The sequence below is a fragment of the Sinocyclocheilus anshuiensis genome, unplaced genomic scaffold (assembly GCF_001515605.1).
Source record: "Sinocyclocheilus anshuiensis isolate Anshui unplaced genomic scaffold, SAMN03320099.WGS_v1.1 scaffold1453, whole genome shotgun sequence".
NCBI lineage: Eukaryota > Metazoa > Chordata > Actinopteri > Cypriniformes > Cyprinidae > Sinocyclocheilus > Sinocyclocheilus anshuiensis.
Genome location: NW_015549558.1, coordinates 200,345 through 219,272, shown reverse-complemented (window position 1 = coordinate 219,272; position 18,928 = coordinate 200,345). Strand labels below are relative to the sequence as shown.

The following is an 18,928-nucleotide window of genomic DNA, read 5'->3' as shown; positions in this document are numbered from 1 at the left end:
TATTAGATCAAAAGGGTGCTTCTACTAAATACTGAGCAAAGGGTCTGAATACTTAGGACCATGTGATATTTCAGTTTTTCTTTTTTAATAAATCTGCAAAAATGTCAACGATTCTGTGTTTTTCTGTCAATGTGGGGTGCTGTGTGTACATTAATGAGGAAAAAAAATTAACTTAAATGATTTTAGCAAATGGCTGCAATATAACAAAGAGTGAAAAATTGAAGGGGGTCTGAATACTTTCCGTACCCACTTTATATACCCATATATATATATATATATATATATAAAATGTAAAATACTTTAATATGAGCTTTCAGTTTGGTTTGGCAGTGAAGTAGTGTGGATTTCTCTGTTGTGTGTTAATATGGCAGCAGAAATGTGACACTGGTTTTTTCTGATACTGTGGTCACCATTGACCGTGGCAGTGGAAGCACCTCACTTCCTGTCAAAGGACACCAGGATGCAGTCTGTGTGATCAGTGCGCCAGTGAGATTAGTGCATATGACTGTGTGTGAGCTTATTGAAATGCAGCCCCACCTTTGCTTAGATGATCAGTACCCCATTACGCAGGGTCTTACAGTCTGCTCAAGGTCAGGTGACTGTTTGTGTATTCTTAACTCTTCTGCGTTTTCAAGTAACTGAGAAATGTAGACACTAAAATTAAAAATACTATTTTGTCTGAATAAATAACAAATAAAACACTGAAAACTAAAATCAGTCATTCTAAATGCTACAAGTGAATTTAGGCATCATTATAATGTACAGTATGAAAAATGGATATTAATTTTGAGATTTGCTACATTGTGCATCCCTGATATTGATTAAAATAGCTTTTTCTAGGCCACTGATATTATATTAGTCAGGATATCAAAATTTTAAACAAATTGTGTCTGTATGTATACAACGAAGTGTAAAAATAAATTGGTGCACCTTGGGTCATTACAAAAACATGTTCCACACAAAAAATAAGAAAATAATATCTTTCAAGAACCAGGCTGAAATGTGCAACTCATTAGTATTTGTCTACATGACAACTAGTTTGATTATTCATAATCATAATTAAGTATGCATGGTCAGTTCAGAGGCGGACAGTAGGGTTGGGCGATGTCTACAAAATTGGCATCGGACGATGTCTACAGTGAAACATCACGATGGGCGATGACATCGGCGGGGGCGGGGGGGTGCCCAAAGCGTGAATCCTTATAAGGCACGGAAAACAAATAACAATTCCTAACACTGTGTCTACACCGGACGCGAGCGGCGCGGTGCGACAAAATACTATAGAACCACTGATCTATAATAGAGATTCATTATATATAGATCAGTGTATAGAACTTATTATCAGTAATGCTGTCTACACTGGATGTGGCGCGGCGCGACACGTCAAATCCCCCACAGTAAACTGCTGCCGCGTTCTATTTATGACGTGTTGACACAAATTTTAAATGATTTTCAATGGTCGCTTTGTCACATCCAGTGTAGACAGACTTTAGCTGATGCGGCGTGACAAGACATGACAACTGTCGCGTCCGGTGTAGACACGGTGTAACGGTTGCCTGTTACATTACAGTACATAAAATTTCACTTACCACATAAACAGAGTAAAGAGAAATGACTGAGGACGATGGCGAATGATTTGCAGATCCTGAGCACCACTGACAAACATCTAATCTTGTAAAATGTGTGGTAAGTACTGCCGCTCCATAGTATAAACAGAGTATGTGCGATTGCGAATCTCGAAAGTGAAAGTGAAACTAAAAAGCAATCGTGCATTCAAAAGCAGTTTCATTGCCAGGTATATAATAGCGGCTCCCTGATGCCCGAAATATATGTAATGTTAGTATAATTACCCAATGGTATACTGCGAGGGAAAATACTGAAATATATATATTCCTCCCATCTCGTATTTATTCCCTTTAGAGGTTCCGTATACACGTCATTTTCTTTCCGAACACTGTATTGGGATACGGCAGATTGCGAGGGGTATGGGGGGGGCATCACGATGCCTGCTCAATATCGTGATGTCTATCAGCCATCGGCGATGGACGATGGCATCGTCTATCGGCCCAACCCTAGCGGGCAGGCGCGTTGGTCAGAAGCATCCCACAAAGAGTGTGAAAACAATAGAGATGTCACACCGTGTCTCTGCTCACCGCAAACTGAGAGTGACAGACTCATCTCATCCAATATTCAGCAGGCCTTATGAAGGCCGTGATGGCTCATGTTTCACTTTTGTGAATGTTTCATTCAGAGTTTTTTGCATGTGGCCACTGTGCTACTTGCCGTTTACAGTCTTGCTCCACAAAGCTGCTTGCAAAGAATCGAGCACGCAGATTATTCAGACGAGCAGCCACTGATGGCACAACAGCATCTGTGGAAACATTTCTACTTCTTTAAGGTTAAGTCCGGACGTCTCCCACATGGGAAGTGTGTGCCATCCCGTTCCAGTCACAGCAAGATAGAGAAGAGTGGAGAAGTGAGGGTGGAGAGAGGGCTATAATGAGCACTTATTAGGCCAGGGAGAGAGAACGAGAATGAAAGAGCGAGGGTTGATGTGTAAAAAAAACTTTTCAATACAGAAACTTTATGAGGTGCTGCTGTTCTGGGCTCGCTGAGTACATACTTCTGTGTCACAGCTAAGATAAAGTGAGACCTCTTCTGATAACAGAGGGAGAACGAAAAGTCTGAGAGCAACAAAACATGGAAAAAGCCCTTGAGAATAAAAAATGTGCGAAAATAAGGTGCACTGTGTATGAAACTCACTGTGTATTGGAATCATTACAGCAGTTTCTAATTTAAGCAAAAATGGCAAGTCAATCAAATTGGCTATTATGTGTAAACAACCTTGAGCTGCCAACGCATCATCATGATGCATTTCCTGTGAACTGTGAAACAGCAGAAGAAATCACATACTCTCTAAATAGGTACTTTTGCGACCTTTAAAAAATAAGTTTTATATAGTATGAATGTGTGTAGTATGAATTTAATCTTGATGTACTACATTTGCCATGTCGTCACTGTCACGTGATCTAAAAGCGCCAGTGGCGTCAATTTACTGCCATTCACAAATTCTCTCCTGGGGCCTCATGGGACAGTATAATATCCATTGGATGAGCACTTCAAATCTTGCTGTAAGTACTAGATCATCTGGGTATTTACCTACTGTTATATGAATACTGTGGATTCAAATATACTACTCTTTTCACATACTGTTTTTCACTTACTATATTGTAGGGAAATATGTGATTTCAGGATGAGGACTGGTGTCGGGCATTAGCCTAGCTCTTAGAGCTAAGATCTTTAAGTGTTACATGCAGAGAGCCAGACTGTTGACTATCAACATTATTAAATTTGATTAACTTATTTTGGCCAGGAACCACCCACTTAGACAGGAAGAGCACATCTCACTGATATGTACAGCGACCAACCACAAATCATTTTGATTTTATGTGCTGTTGAGGGCCAGGTAAAAGAGAAACAAACTGACTGTTGAGTGCAAAACACACAAATCAAATTACAGTACGTCTCTGAAAAAGAAACGGTATGGAAAAAGGATCAATTCTTTTCAAGTGGTTCAATGGAGGTTGCTTGACCATTTTTAATTTTCCTCATTTTCCCATTTTTACAATAATGGGACCATTTGAGATGGAATAACCCAAAAAGTTGTGAAATTTGGTCTTTTATGTCACATTTATGCTGTCAAAAAACAAACAAACAAACAAAAAAAAAAAAACTAAACTGAACGCTTGTATTTAATTTAGTACTTATAATGCTGCATAGCCCCTTTATAATGCTTGAGCTCTGTGAAGGATATGGTTAAGGACAGATTTGCAACAATTTTAAGTATGTGCAATATGTATGTTAATAAGAGCGTGTGTGGGTAGAATGACTCCTTCATGTCATGTACTGCTGCCTTCAGTTTAATTCACGCTGACACTGCTCATTCTTCTCCCACCCACTCTCTTCCTTCAATGTATCATCATCTTTATCTCTCTCTTTCTGTCTTTCACAGTCTCTCAGGGAGTGACTGTGACTGCTGTGCTACTTCAGTTGGGCTAGGCTTGTTTCTGTGGGCTAGCCCTGCAGGTTCCACAGTTAAATAACTGGTACTTTCACTTTTGGATATAATAATAGAAATATAATATAATAGAAATTCTGGTCAGTCTACAAACATTTTCACACTTTTTCCATGTTATAGAAGATGGAATCATGTAACGGAGACTTCCTGCACTCAGTCGTAGCTGGGACACCCTATCACTCAGTTTCCACAGTGAGGACCTTCCTGATAACCTGCATCTTCTCTTGCCTTTGACTCTGTGAGGAATGTGAAGTGCACTGGTAAAGGGCACATGGTCAGAGTTCAGTTTGGAAGGTGTTTTACTGCTCTGAGGTTAATCATACACAGAAGCATCATAAAATACTAAAGTTATCAGCATTCAAAACTCAAAACTGATGCAATAAAAAACTGAGTGTCTTAAAACCCTGCATTTGGTTGTACTTCAGTCATTTTTGAACACAGGAACATGTGTCTTAGAAGCACCTCTGACCAGGGTCAAACCCAAACCTAGTCTAATTATACAGTCTTTCCAGTTAAGACTGATTAGTTGACAGGTCATTGAGGCAGCCCACTAACTAGTCGATTTTGATAAATGTAGTTTTGCACATCCTTAGTATGGCATCGTACTAACTCAAAAAGCTGGTTTCTGAGTATTACTGCTATTTAGACAACCTGCTACTTCAATAATTGAACTAAAAGAAGTTACATGAATAAACACATAAACATACACTAATGTTCAAAAGTTTGGGGGCAGTAAGATTTTTTAAAATTAAATTAATATTTTTTTAATCAGCGAGGATGTATTAAATTGATCAAAAGTGACAATTAAGGCAATTTAATGTGACAATTAAGACAATTTAAATTTAATTTAAAGATATCTATTTGAAACAAACTACAACAGTGTTGCAACATTCATAACAAGAAGAAATTTTTTGAGCACTAAATCAGCACATTAGATTGATTTCTCAAGGATTATGTTACACTGAAGACTGGAGTAATGGCTGTTGAAAATCCAGCTTTGATATCACAGGAAAAAATGACATTTTAAAACATATTCAAATACAAAACAGTCATTTTATGGTGTACTCTCACTACACGATCTGAACCGGGCACAGTACAAAGCAACCATGCCTAGTGTGAGTATGCCCTTAAATTGTAATAATATTTCACAATATTATTATTCTTTTTTTTTTTCATTAAATAAATGCAGCCTTGGTGAGCATAAGAGACTTCTTTCAAAACATTACAAAAATATTACTGACCTCAAACTTTTTGTAGTGTATATTAATACAAGGATGTAAAGTAGGCTATTGATACAATATTGTGAGAAAAACTCGATATATGATGATATCGACACCTCTTCTACAAATCACCATAAAGCACAAGAACAACTCAATTTGAACATGGGTTGACAACAAACAGTATGTCTGTGAATGACGCGTTTGTGAAAAACAGGACTAACCAGTGACCAGGGTTTTTTTTTCAACAATAATGTAATAGCAGAGTGTTTTCCCACTAATAATACCTCTTTTCCCTCCCGCAGTTTTTCCATCACATCTTCCCTGGTCTGGTCCCTGTCTACACCTCTATATGTTCACGGACTGCTTCATTCCTCGCACACCCATGTGCAGCACTCCTGTCCTGTCTAATCTAATCAGCAGAGGTGATCAGAGTCTGACCACATTCCACACAGTATGTTGCCTCCCCACAATCCCGCAGCTAACTGCCCCTTCCCCCCCACAAGTACAACCTTTTCCACCCTCCACCTCTCCTTCATCCCGCTCCACTTCATTGACAACTCCAGAGAGGCACTGGGCTGATAGCGCTGACCCTCTCTACCCAGGCATGATGACATAACAGTGTTCCAGTGCTTCTGTGCATCAGCGTGACATTCCATGACCCTGGAATTCCTCCCACTTATTAAAGCGGCTCCTCCTAAAACTGAAACGGCAATAAAAGCTGCAGACGTCATAGGTGTCAATAAAACACAAACCCACCCCTGTGCCCTGAATCAGCTGATGACATGAATGGAAAAGTAAACAAATTTGCAATTTCAGGAAAGAAAGGGGGGAGAAAAAGCAAAAGAGACAAGAAAAGAGTGGGTAGATGCCTAAAACATAAGTCACAGCGCTCTCAAGAAACTATTCCAGCTGCTTTCCTGAACCACACCTCTCAGACAGGTGAGGCCGGTAGGGAGGATCCCATATATGCTGAGAAAACTATGAAAGGAATGGAAATTATGTGTAATGAATGACACAATAAAATGAATCATGGGGCTATTAATAGAAACAGACACAGGTGGAAGGATTAATTATAGTGAACAAAAGACAGATTAATGCTAATACTATCAGCTGACTCGTCAATTAATCTCAGTGGAATTACTCAACTACAACCTCATTCAAAAGATTTTGTAGTTTGATTTGATATTAAAGTTAGCAAGTCAAGCACGCTAACTGAAACTTTGTTCAAAAGCTAGCAGGCTGTCAGCTTACAGGCAGCTTTCTTCTAAGGCAGCATCCTAACCAAAATGGAACCTCATAAGTGACACATTTGGAATGCTGTACAGAGGCAGCAAGTCCACGCGCCACACAAATAATAATCCTTGTGTAAAGTGCATAGGAGACTCAACTCATTTAATGTTAGCATGTTGCTAAGAGGGGAGTAACAACCCAATTTTTTGGATATGATTATGACACGTATGCAACGCATATGTTGCATACCCCATTTTTGTGCCGCTGGCTGCTAAGCTGCACTGTAAAAAAAAATTATGTTTACAGAAAAAAATACTAAAAATGCTATGGTAAAACCTTTTGATTGGTTAACTGTAAGTTACCTTATACACAGTAATAACTGTAAATGGCTTAACATTGAATTATATGTCATTTCACTTAAAAATATTGTATAATTTATGGTTTTTGAAAGGAAAAACTATGAATTACCATATAATTTACAGTGAAAAACAATAAAAGGGCATTCCCAGAAGTACCTGTATACAACATTTGATTATATTTTAAATAGTTTGTTTCCTCTTATTATTGTTATCAGTAATGTTCATTATGGTGTTTTGTTTTCAATTTTATTTAGTTTAGGCCTATGTTTATTGCATTATTTTAGTGTCATGCAAGTTACCCTGATGGTGTTTTGTCTGGGTGTGTATAATCATGTGCACGTCTATATTTTTACTGCATGTATTATTATGGTGGTTATCAGTACATTTTAAGGTAAAAAAAAAAAACAGAGGTAGGTATAGTTCAAGCAGATGTATACCAATCAAGCAGACCAATATGCCATCACATTAATACCTGAAACATATACATTTTACAAAGAAATATTGGGAAAAAACAGTCTATTAATTTAATTTAATTGGGCAAAATGAGTATCTAAGAGGACAGTGTAATGATTTTCTTACTTCCAAGAACTTTTCTCATCAGGAGTGTTCCTATGACACCTTAAAATGCTGTCTAGGGAGGCATCGCACTAGGTTTTGGAACAGAGGTTATTTCCTGGACTCATCTGTTTACAAGGAGGAGTGAATGTAGAGCACAGAGAACATAGAGCACAGACCCAATATTATGACACAGCAGTGCCAGTGGCTGAGCAGGATTTCTGATCAGGAAATCACATGATGCAAATAGACACACAGGTGCCAACACCCCTTAAGCCAGCAAACACATATCCACAACACAGGCAGCTCCACAACCACCATAGACAGTGAGGGTGGGGGACGTCACACTCAATATTCAGATACAGCTTTCAAATTTTCAGTGGTTCATTCTTAAATTATTATATTTGGTCCCCAACAATCCTGAATATGTGTTATTTATCCCATCATGCTACAATCACCACTCAAGAATGCCTCATCATTAACCCCACACGGCTTGAGCTCTTCACCGCTGCCATGGCAGCACGTAAACAAGCATGGGATTGGCGTATTGTGGTCATCCTGATGTTGTCTGAAAAAGCACGTCTGCATTGGGACGGGATGCTTATTGAAACACATAAACCCGCATTTGGAGTGTTTAGATGTACATTCACACCCTACAAAACATCCTCATTAAAGATCCAGTAAGCTGAGTCAAGCCACTTGAATATGCAAAACAGGCTACAACAGAACAAAACCCAGAATTCCAAACACAATCCACAGACGAGGCGCACCGCTCAGGAATGCTTCAGACCCCCCCATCCCCCACATGAACTTCAACCACAGCGAAGGCTATCTTAACCCAGATCACTGAATGTGTGCCATTCAATGACTGCAAGACGCTGTACAAAAGATTTCAGTTAGTTTGACAGTCTTAGTACCGCACACCTTGATGTGATTTCATAAATCCCGACTCGCACATAGATGTTTTTTATGTGTGTGCACATGCTGGCTTCCATCAAAGTGCATCAAACACTCTGGATCTCATGTGATCCTTGATGGAAATCTTCAAAAGAAAATACTTTAGTCTCTAGCTCTGTTCTGAAACCTGGCGGGATGCCTACTTAGACAGCATTTTAAGGCATCACAATGCTACCAATAAAAAGGCTGTTCCAAAAGGTAGACTGCTTTCTAAAACACACTGTTTAGCCTATGCCAAATTCAAAGGCAACATTGCAATTATCCTTCACAGTGAAGGCAATCATGAACAACGCATTGTGAAAAAAATTATTCCATGACAACGGAAAAGTACCAATACAATCTACTTATGATACGCCATTTATTTACCTAATATTTGTTACCTAAATGTTTATGCAATTTTTATGCATATTATTGAGAGTACTGTACTGTTATCTTAGCAACATGTTAATATCAAACTCTAAAAGGAATCAGATGTGAGTCACATTTCTTATGTGCTTCACATGAGCAGCATTATTTTGTGAGGTTTGCGTGCCTCCACATATCTCCTCAGAATTAAAACACCTGTCATTTATAAGATATAAGACATTCCCTACTTCTTATGTGTTTGTTTAGTTAATATTTTGCCAATTTGATTAGGCCTTCCAGCCACCAATAAGAATGTAGTATTCTTATGGCAGTTCACACCAAGAATGACATTTGATAACTATGAAGTTTAATAATAATTTCTATGAGAATAGGGATGTTCACACCACAGAGGAACAATATTGTAGTCACTTTCACAATGCCTGTCCAGATGATGAATGATAAAAACATTGAGAGCCAATAAGAATCATTATTTTGTTTACCGTATTTAGTTTATAGCATTCAACAAAATTTCCCTTAAAGGGATAGTTCACCCAAAAATTAAAATTCTGTCATCATTTACTCACCCAACCCAAGTTGTTACAACCCTTTATGAATTTCTTCCTTCTACTGAACACAAAAGAAGATATTTTGAACAATGGGGGTAATGAACAGTTGACCATAGTTTTTTTTGTCCTTACCATGGAAGTCAATGGGGTCCAACAACTTCTCGGTTACAAACATTCTTCAAAACATCTTCTTTTGTGTGATCCCAGAATTTTCATTTTTGGGCGAACTATCCCTTTACAATCACCACAAAATGCCTGATTTCATCTGGACCTACTTACAGCCTTCTTTTCAGTTGAGATATTGCCTCAAAATGTCATTGTCTTAGACAGCAAGAAAGCTCACTAGGTTTTCAAACTGAAGTTTAATCAGCCTAATCAAGTACGCAAATGAATACATGTAGCATTTAGGGCATTAGGCTACTCAAATCAGTTTACAGTTTAATTTAAGGCCCCGTCCACACGGAGACGCGATTAGCATTATACGCATACATTTTGTATTGTATAGGCGTTTCGTCCACACGGATCCGGCGTTTTGGGAGAGTGAAACCGATATTTTTTTAAACCGGGTCCCAGAGTGAATAAATCTGAAAACGCTGCCCTTTGCGTTTTCGTGTGGACAGCGAATCCGTATTTTTTCTATTTCAGCCCACGTCTCGCCCCTAGTCAGACACCGCTACGTCACGTAAAAGCAACAAAAACATGAGCAAACACTGAACGATTGCCTTTTTATTAACTAACATTAACACAGATTAATAAATGTATTGTTCCATGTTCGTTTGTATACCACGCGCAAGGTTTATGCGCATAGTCCAAGTCTTCTTCTCCGTTTTTAGTGTACTTCTGTGGCAGAATTACAGCGCCACATGCTGGTCTGGCATGTATACTACATCGTTTTTTGCCAGTTTCGTGTGGATGCAGATATTTCTTGAGACGAGGAAAAAGAAAAAAGATCAGATAGGGAAAGCTCTGGCTTCGTGTGGACATAGCCTAAGTTTATTGCCACATCAGCTTCACAGACTATTTCATGGCAAAGTTTATACATTAGAAAAACAATATAGTACACCACAATAAAATATACAATAAAAATAAATTAATTAATAAAAACAATTCTAAAACAAAGTATTGCACATAAAATTCTATAAAAGATTCTTTAAATTTACTTTTGAAAGAAACTGTAAAAGATTTCCTGGGTCCATATTATAAAACAATTCCTCAAGACAAGAGTTTGTCCTGATAATAACCTTTGTCTCATGACATTAAATATTGGGCAGACCAAAAGCACGTTTCACTGTCAAGTGAGTCCTGCAATATTGACATTTTGGTGCTTCTTCACCAATCAATATATGTCCATGAGTTAATCTAGTATGTCCAATATGACACCAACTTGGTACATGCCTGGATTTAAAATAATACATAAATCTTGTTCCTACAACAGAATTCATTTTAAAAAGTTTGTTATTTTGGCATTCTTCCCATTCTGCTTGCCATTTATCCAATATGTATCTGTTGTACTCAAATCAGATCTAGCATGTGGAATAATGTCTGCATAGCCCTTACCTCCACACGCATGCATTCAAAGACCTTAAAACATTTGTGTATAAGATATAGGGTTCCTCCCCATGTGGAGTCCTTATGTGCTTCTGTGTCACATATTCTACCATAGCAACAGGTCACAGCATGGAGCTAGCGTCGCCGTGTAATTGAAATGCAGGCCACACAGTGTTACACAGTGACCCCTCTAATCTCCGCCTGACAAAGTGGCTTACCATCTACAGGTCATATGGCACACAGACACAGCTTAGAGTGGGGCACCCCACATCCTGAGGCCATGATACACCAATGGCACACAACAACTGTGAACTGTGTCACCAGTTCAGACTTTTTACTTTATATTGTTGCTTTCAAGTGAGCTCATTCAAGGGTTCAACGTCTCAAAGTCTGAAGACTTTTAACCCAAATTAAGAAACACTTGACCATATTAGATAAAGAAAAATGCATCAAGGGAGATTATGAAATAAAATAGGTGAAATGTCTTAAATATCATAATCGCATAGCTGTAATTAAACTGTAAGATACAATATCAATAAAATAAGCAATCATCTGTTTCACTGCAAACTGGAACATTAAAAAGCTGTTAGTTAGGATTACATGAAAAAAACTTAGCTGAAATTAGACTTTACCCAGCTAACTAGCAACCAGGTTACTGAACACAACTCACTTCCCCTAGGACTACATAACATTACCTGTCACATTATAATCTGATATGACAGATATATAAACAAAAGCACCGCTTCTGGTCTGGCAGCTTCCAGAAGTACAGCTATCACCTCCACATGTTATCAGTCGAAACACATTTGTGCATATTATTCAACTACATATAAATTCTCACCATACAGATGGACAAATGAACTACAACTGTGAGTGTTGTGACCATAAGGGATCTAAAGGAAACTGTGTCAGAGCATGGTTGTGTGCGTACCATATGGAGTTGAATTTGACCAATGACCCACTTCAAAAACACAATCCTCACCTTTGCGCTGCAAGAAGAGACGCAGCAGGGGCGCTGCCATGGAAATTGCTTTATGGTAGTTGTCATCGTTGTTGATTGGCAGTAGGTCCCCGTGTACATCGGCGTAACCCACAAGCAGATCGACGTTTGGGATCCGGTGCACATGCTGCAGCAAGCCATAGAACTCATCAAAGCGTCCCGGCTTGGACTGGTCCAAAGAGAACCGCCTGAATTCTGCTCCAAACTAACAACATGGAACAGTCATCAGCACACAGCAAAACAAGACGAACACACCTAAAACTATAACAAATCAGTTTCGTTAATTGAAATAAAGCTGAAATAAAATACAAATAGCCTATTAGATGAAAATCTTCAACTTAAAAACTTTGCAGGACAAAAGTACACAACAAAATTACTAAAACTTACTTACTATAATAGTATAAATAATAAAAAAAAATAATAATGAAACTGGCAAATTTACATTTCCTAACATAAATCGCATGGACTTCTTTCCTGTCATTGTGCATGGAAAAAAAAGTAGAAATGCACTGATACTAAAATTGTGGATGAAACCGATAAACCGACAATTATTTTCAGGTTATAGCTGACAACTGATAAATACCTGGTATTACAAACCTATACTAGTTTGTTTAAAAAAAGAAAGAAAAGGAAAACACACTGAAATCTAACACATGCAAAACTCACTCCAACATGTAGAGATATATTAAGATCGATGCATCTCTACCAACATGCGCTCTTAATAAAGAAAGCACTCTTCAAGAGACTTTCCTTAAAATAGACAGAAACCATGAAATATCCAATGTCCACAAATTTTAAAATTGGCTAATTGGCAAATGTTTTAATATCCAATGATAATATGGAGCCAGTACATTGTGCATATAGGAAAAAAAAACAACCAGTACATCATTTAAAAACATTTCCCTTTTTGTAGCAATAATAATAACAACATTTTCATTTTGGATGAACTATCCCTTTAAGGGGAAGTAGGCACTATATTTTAGTATAGAGTAACTAAATATAGAATAGCAGCATCAGTAGCAATCAAAAAAAAATAAAAAATACTATTTATAAACAAGGAAAATCATGGGCAAAAAATCTGATACAAAAATTAAATGCTTACTAACTGGTCAAAATAGCCTAAATTCTTTCATGATTTGTAATAAGTTAAGAAGTGGTTTGGTAATAAAAAAACAATGTGAAGGGAGGATTGAGACGCAGTCAGCTGTAGCGTCATCACTAGCTATGGCTTGTCCATTATAAAACAGACCTGTAAATCTTTGAGTTGGTGGAGCGAGTATGACCAGGTTCTTGTTTATAGTGTCATCCATAATGATTAACACAAGAAAAATGTGAATAAACATAGTAAACCATATATAAATTGCTCTGTTTCTGAATAACTGTCCCTATACCTACAATAACATGTACATAAACAAGAAAAAGCAATGTTTGACATTGAACCGTCTACATAGACAAATTTTGGGCATCATATGCATGTTCAGAACACTGTCTAGGTAGACAGGTTTTTAGGTTTGAGACAAAACCAATACTTGATTTCTACATCAGACTACAGCAGTATTAAGTTATAAATATATTCTGTATAGATGTTCAGGTGCGTATAATGCATGTAAAACTGCTCTCATGTCTCACGTCACAGTAGAGATAAGGCTCACTGTGTGAGACTGGTTGAGTAATAGTTATTTTATTTATCACATGTGCAGCTTGGTATCTGATTTAACTCATTTTTTGAGAACAGTCAATATTTAATTTCCTCAAACATGATCTTGTCATGTGGATGTGAAGTGTGGAATCCAAGCTGAGTGAGCATTAGTTTATTTACAAAATGACAGAGGGAAAATAAGTTTACGGGGAAAAACTGCTTTCATTGAATTGTCACTGATACATTGCAATGGCAATCCATTTTAGCACTTACTCCTTAATACAAACTAGCATCTATTTGTGATACTAGCACTTAAAAAATAATAAGTGTAATAAAAATAACTGCACTTATTCCAATAGTAACTAGTATCCAATAAATTAGTAAAATGTATGTTCTCCTTTGCTAATAGTCCCTATTCTCTTGTCACTGGTGAACACCCATGTAAATACCACGAATGGTAATCATTCAGTACCATGGCATGTAGAATGCTGTATCAAATTACATGGTATTACCATCTGATACCACCACAGTTATTTTTGTGAACAGAATAAACTCATGGACCTAGACGAACATAAAAAAAGATGATATATTTTAATTTAATTTTGAATGACACATCACTCATATTGCACTTTCAAGCAAAATTAGTACTGAGAAGTATATTAGGTTTATTTGGTTTTTAATTTTAATGCTACTACCAGGTTCTTGTTTATAGTGTCATCCATAATGATTAACACAAGAAAAATGTGAATAAACATAGTAAACCATATATAAATTGCTCTGTTTCTGAATAACTGTCCCTATACCTACAATAACATGTACATAAACAAGAAAAAGCAATGTTTGACATTGAACCGTCTACATAGACAAATTTTGGGCATCATATGCATGTTCAGAACACTGTCTAGGTAGACAGGTTTTTAGGTTTGAGACAAAACCAATACTTGATTTCTACATCAGACTACAGCAGTATTAAGTTATAAATATATTCTGTATAGATGTTCAGGTGCGTATAATGCATGTAAAACTGCTCTCATGTCTCACGTCACAGTAGAGATAAGGCTCACTGTGTGAGACTGGTTGAGTAATAGTTATTTTATTTATCACATGTGCAGCTTGGTATCTGATTTAACTCATTTTTTGAGAACAGTCAATATTTAATTTCCTCAAACATGATCTTGTCATGTGGATGTGAAGTGTGGAATCCAAGCTGAGTGAGCATTAGTTTATTTACAAAATGACAGAGGGAAAATAAGTTTACGGGGAAAAACTGCTTTCATTGAATTGTCACTGATACATTGCAATGGCAATCCATTTTAGCACTTACTCCTTAATACAAACTAGCATCTATTTGTGATACTAGCACTTAAAAAATAATAAGTGTAATAAAAATAACTGCACTTATTCCAATAGTAACTAGTATCCAATAAATTAGTAAAATGTATGTTCTCCTTTGCTAATAGTCCCTATTCTCTTGTCACTGGTGAACAAATTGCAAGTTTTTCCATTGAATTCTATAGGGATCTGTGGTTCTGATATCAGTTATTCACTTCCAACTATCACCTATTTCAGTTTAACTAGTAACTATGCATTATTTATTAAGACATTTTCTTTCGTTACTTGTAACTACTCATAGTAGCCATTCCTGTTTTTCTAGTACAATTTGAACAGGCACAAGTACCTGTTTATTAAACACTAGTGCGATTTCCAAGTGGTACTACTAGCATCTTACTAATATGATTTAAAACTGAACTACAAAATAACCACGCTAGTTATTAAATATGACAACACACGTAATTATAGCCACTGAGATAAGAAATGTTACTAATAACAACTGGGATACATACTAGTGTCTCAGTCTCATACTGGCATAGTTAGTAATAAGTTAGTAAAAGTGCCAGTACCCAATGAACTGCTAGTAAAACTGTAAAAGGGACCAGCAAGAACTACTACATGCTAATGTACTAGACTAATCTAACAGACATGAACACTTGACATCTGAACCACATATCCCAATAGATTTCGATGGAAAAACAGTAATTTGTTATCAGCAACCCTGTAATAAGTAATTGTTAATTAGGGTAGTGAATAGTAGCAAAGGCATACGTGCTAGTATGTAATGAATAAGTATTAGTTTGAATTAACCTGATACTAGTCTCTATTGAATTAATAATTAGTAATTAGAAAATAATAATAAGTAATAATAAGTAATAGTGACATCAAACAGATAGTTTAGTTAAAAGAATAACTTTTAAACGGCTTGCCATAGATTGGTCAAACTGACTGGACAAACACACGGGTTGCTTTTGTAACGTTTATATCAGAACTCATATTAGACATTATTTTTACAACATAGTAAACACCTGACAACATGAGATAAGAGAGCACCTGTCAAAACACACAATCTCTCCCTAACAGCACGGACACATTGTGTCCTCAGGACTAAAAGCAATGGTCGACTGAACTTAACGTTACAAGGTTGGGTAAGGTGTTGAGTGCGTCTTACTTAAATCTATTCCTAACACGAAGACTAGTCTGTTCTGTCATTGAACACTAATTAAAGTAATTGGCCCGCTGGCTACGCACCTTGCTCTTCACCTCCACGGCGTTCAGAGTTCGGTTGCTCGGCACTCGGTGGTTTTTGTTCATCTTTCGCTGACTGGACCCCGCCGCAGAAACACACTTGCCCTCCCGCGGGCTGCGCTCATCTGCCTTGAGCTCGGTCCGTCCAAAACGGCTTTTCTCGGCTTAATCCAGTTAAAGGCACGTATCTCGCGACAGCTCCGTGTCTTCGCTTGTGTTGTTGTCGGAATCGAGTAGACGCCTGTCAACTGAACGTGCTCCGAAACTCTGCCCCAACCCTGCCTCTCACATGCACTCGCGCACTCGCTCTGCCACATAGTACTGGACGGCCCGTCTGTGACGCTGCATGCACCCAGGAAACAGCTCCGCGTGTAGAGCCGACATCAAGCGCCCCCTCCGGCCACAAAGGCCATTCTTCTACCACGGACGACTGACTCATTGCCCAGCCCAGTCCAAACACTAACAAAAACGTATTTTATTCTTTGAAGCACCTTGCTTGGATTTCCATGTAAATACCACGAATGGTAATCATTCAGTACCATGGCATGTAGAATGCTGTATCAAATTACATGGTATTACCATCTGATACCACCACAGTTATTTTTGTGAACAGAATAAACTCATGGACCTAGACGAACATAAAAAAAGACGATATATTTTAATTTAATTTTTAATGACACATCACTCATATTGCACTTTCAAGCAAAATTAGTACTGAGAAGTATATTAGGTTTATTTGGTTTTTCATTTTAAGGCTACTACAGACTACATACAACAAGTTTACACTGTAATATATAATAATTTGACTGTATTTGAAATATACAGTCAAAAGTCGTTTTGAATTTGTGATTACTATGAAAAGAAATTCATAGTAAAAACAAAAAAGTCTGAAACAGTCATGTTTCAGGCATTACACGCAGGTGTTTTGGCACCTGTATATTTTACTGTTCCATGCATTTTATTACCTAATATAATATTAATACACTAATCTACTTGCAGTACCAAAAATCACTTTGCATGTTAAAATATACTCATAAGCAACGTAGTACTCAAGACAGTAGAACAGAAGAACTTATAGGATGAATTATATTTCATCAGAAAGACCATGAGCAATGTCTAATATACATGTATAAACGTAGACGGAGTACAACACCCACACCAACGCAAAACACCATCAGAGTACATAACTGTGCAAAAGTAATAAGGAACATAAATTTAACCAAAATGTGATGTGTCACAAAGGGACTTCTGAGAGTGACCATTTACTTTTTTCACCATAGAATATTACTTGCAACAAATATTTTTAACCATATTTTTAACAATATAGGACATGTATTTTATTGTTAAATATATTTGTTATAAATGTATATTTTCACCCTAAATTATTATAATTTGTTTATTTTATAGAGGAATTCAGTTTATTATATTTAATAATTTATATTTAATTAAATAAATTAAATATATTTTCATTTTATATGGTAAATCACAATTAACCATTATGTGTTTAGGTTTTCACTGTAGCAATCTTTTTCCATTTAAACTCCTTGTAGATAACTTTTCCTTTTAAATATAGGTTTAAAAACCTATGTCAGAAAGGCCTGTTGATAATATTTGCCAGTTTTTATTGGTAAAGCTGTAGTCTATACTCTTTCCGGCAAAATTTGTCCACAAAAGCACTGGTTTATAATTTTAAGCTTTTGCACATTTATCTTTGCATAAAGTATTATATCTTTCTTTGTAGGCTACTCTATTTTGAATTGAGAGTAGGCATGTCGTTAATTAGTCATGATTGTACCAGGTCATATTGAAACCGCATCAAAGCACATGTTAATGCAAACTTTTTCACCTCGAATTGCACCAAAGAGCGACATCTGGACAAAGAGTACAACAGTACAGAGTACAAATGTAAGCTTTACATGCCGCACCTTTAGAGGGCGATGGAAGACCTTCAATGTGAGGTATTTGCTGTGGAAGAAGAGAGTCTGGCAGCGACAACGAGCACTGAAGTAGGTACACGAGTTCACAAATGTGTGATATTATAAATTGTGAGGTGTCATTACAAATGTTTTCTATTTTAAAAACGCATGCAATCTGAAGCTATAGATGCGCTAGGTTTAAAAAGAAGACTTTGATTAACGGAGCTAACAGGTCCCTTGATAGCCACCACCCATGTAGTCTGCATTTAATAGCTTTCGTTGTTTATGTTTAGGTCTTTTAAAACGCATCGTCATGACAACAGTCCAAGTGCCTGGTATTCCACGTGAGACGTCGTGGATCTCCGCGTGTCCCGGTGGTCTGTGGGAGGTTCGCCGGCGGTGGCTTGGAGAAAGACAACGAGGGGACTTCACGCCGATGATGGGCTCACTATGTAAGGTCAAGGTGCGGCGAAGTACTGTTACGGAGGGAGAAACACAACATACTGCTTCTCAAAATCAGGAATCAACAGCCAGCGTTGATTCTAGCGAGCAAGCTACCTCATACCCCCGCTCGCAGGACTCGGCACTGCAGGTTCCACTGGATGAGTGGTGCTTGTTGCGCATGGGCGAAGGGCAGTGTGACATTACAGAGGGCTGCCTGGAAGGGATGAGGGCTGGAGAGATGTGTGAGGTAAGGGCAAAGCTTTGTAAGCTTTGTAAAGAAAGGCATAGAGGAGAAACAATAATGTACAGTATGTGGGAAATAATGTGTTTTTTGAACCTTAAACCGCATAAACATTTCATTACACCAAATACACAAAATAATGTTCTTTTTAGCAGCATCATATGACCCCTTTAAATCAAATATAATTTCACCCTAAATTATTATATTATTTTCTAAATAAAATAATTATATATATATATATATATATATA

At 37.3% G+C, this 18,928-nt stretch overlaps 2 protein-coding genes across 3 annotated transcripts in view; one reads left to right on the top strand and one right to left on the bottom strand.

Moving 5' to 3' along the window:
• The window catches only part of LOC107657018 (partitioning defective 6 homolog beta-like), a 21,746-nt gene extending 5,223 nt beyond the window's left edge, over positions 1-16,523 (bottom strand). Inside the window, exons 1-2 of the mRNA XM_016445001.1 lie at positions 16,081-16,523; positions 11,841-12,063 (exon numbers count right to left, since the gene is read on the bottom strand). Of these exons, the coding sequence (XP_016300487.1) occupies positions 11,841-12,063; positions 16,081-16,143 (286 nt within the window). The 5' untranslated portion in view covers positions 16,144-16,523. The remainder of the gene's footprint in view (positions 1-11,840; positions 12,064-16,080) is intronic.
• A 1,479-nt stretch (positions 16,524-18,002) lies between these two features.
• Positions 18,003-18,928, top strand: part of LOC107657000 (FK506-binding protein-like) — a 3,973-nt gene continuing 3,047 nt past the window's right edge. Inside the window, exons 1-2 of one of the 2 annotated variants that reach the window (XM_016444970.1) lie at positions 18,003-18,083; positions 18,287-18,684. In XM_016444970.1, coding sequence (XP_016300456.1) covers positions 18,307-18,684 — 378 coding nt within the window. In that variant the 5' untranslated portion in view covers positions 18,003-18,083; positions 18,287-18,306. Of the gene's footprint in view, positions 18,088-18,286; positions 18,685-18,928 lie in introns of both variants that reach the window. The other variant, XM_016444971.1, reaches the window with a different exon arrangement.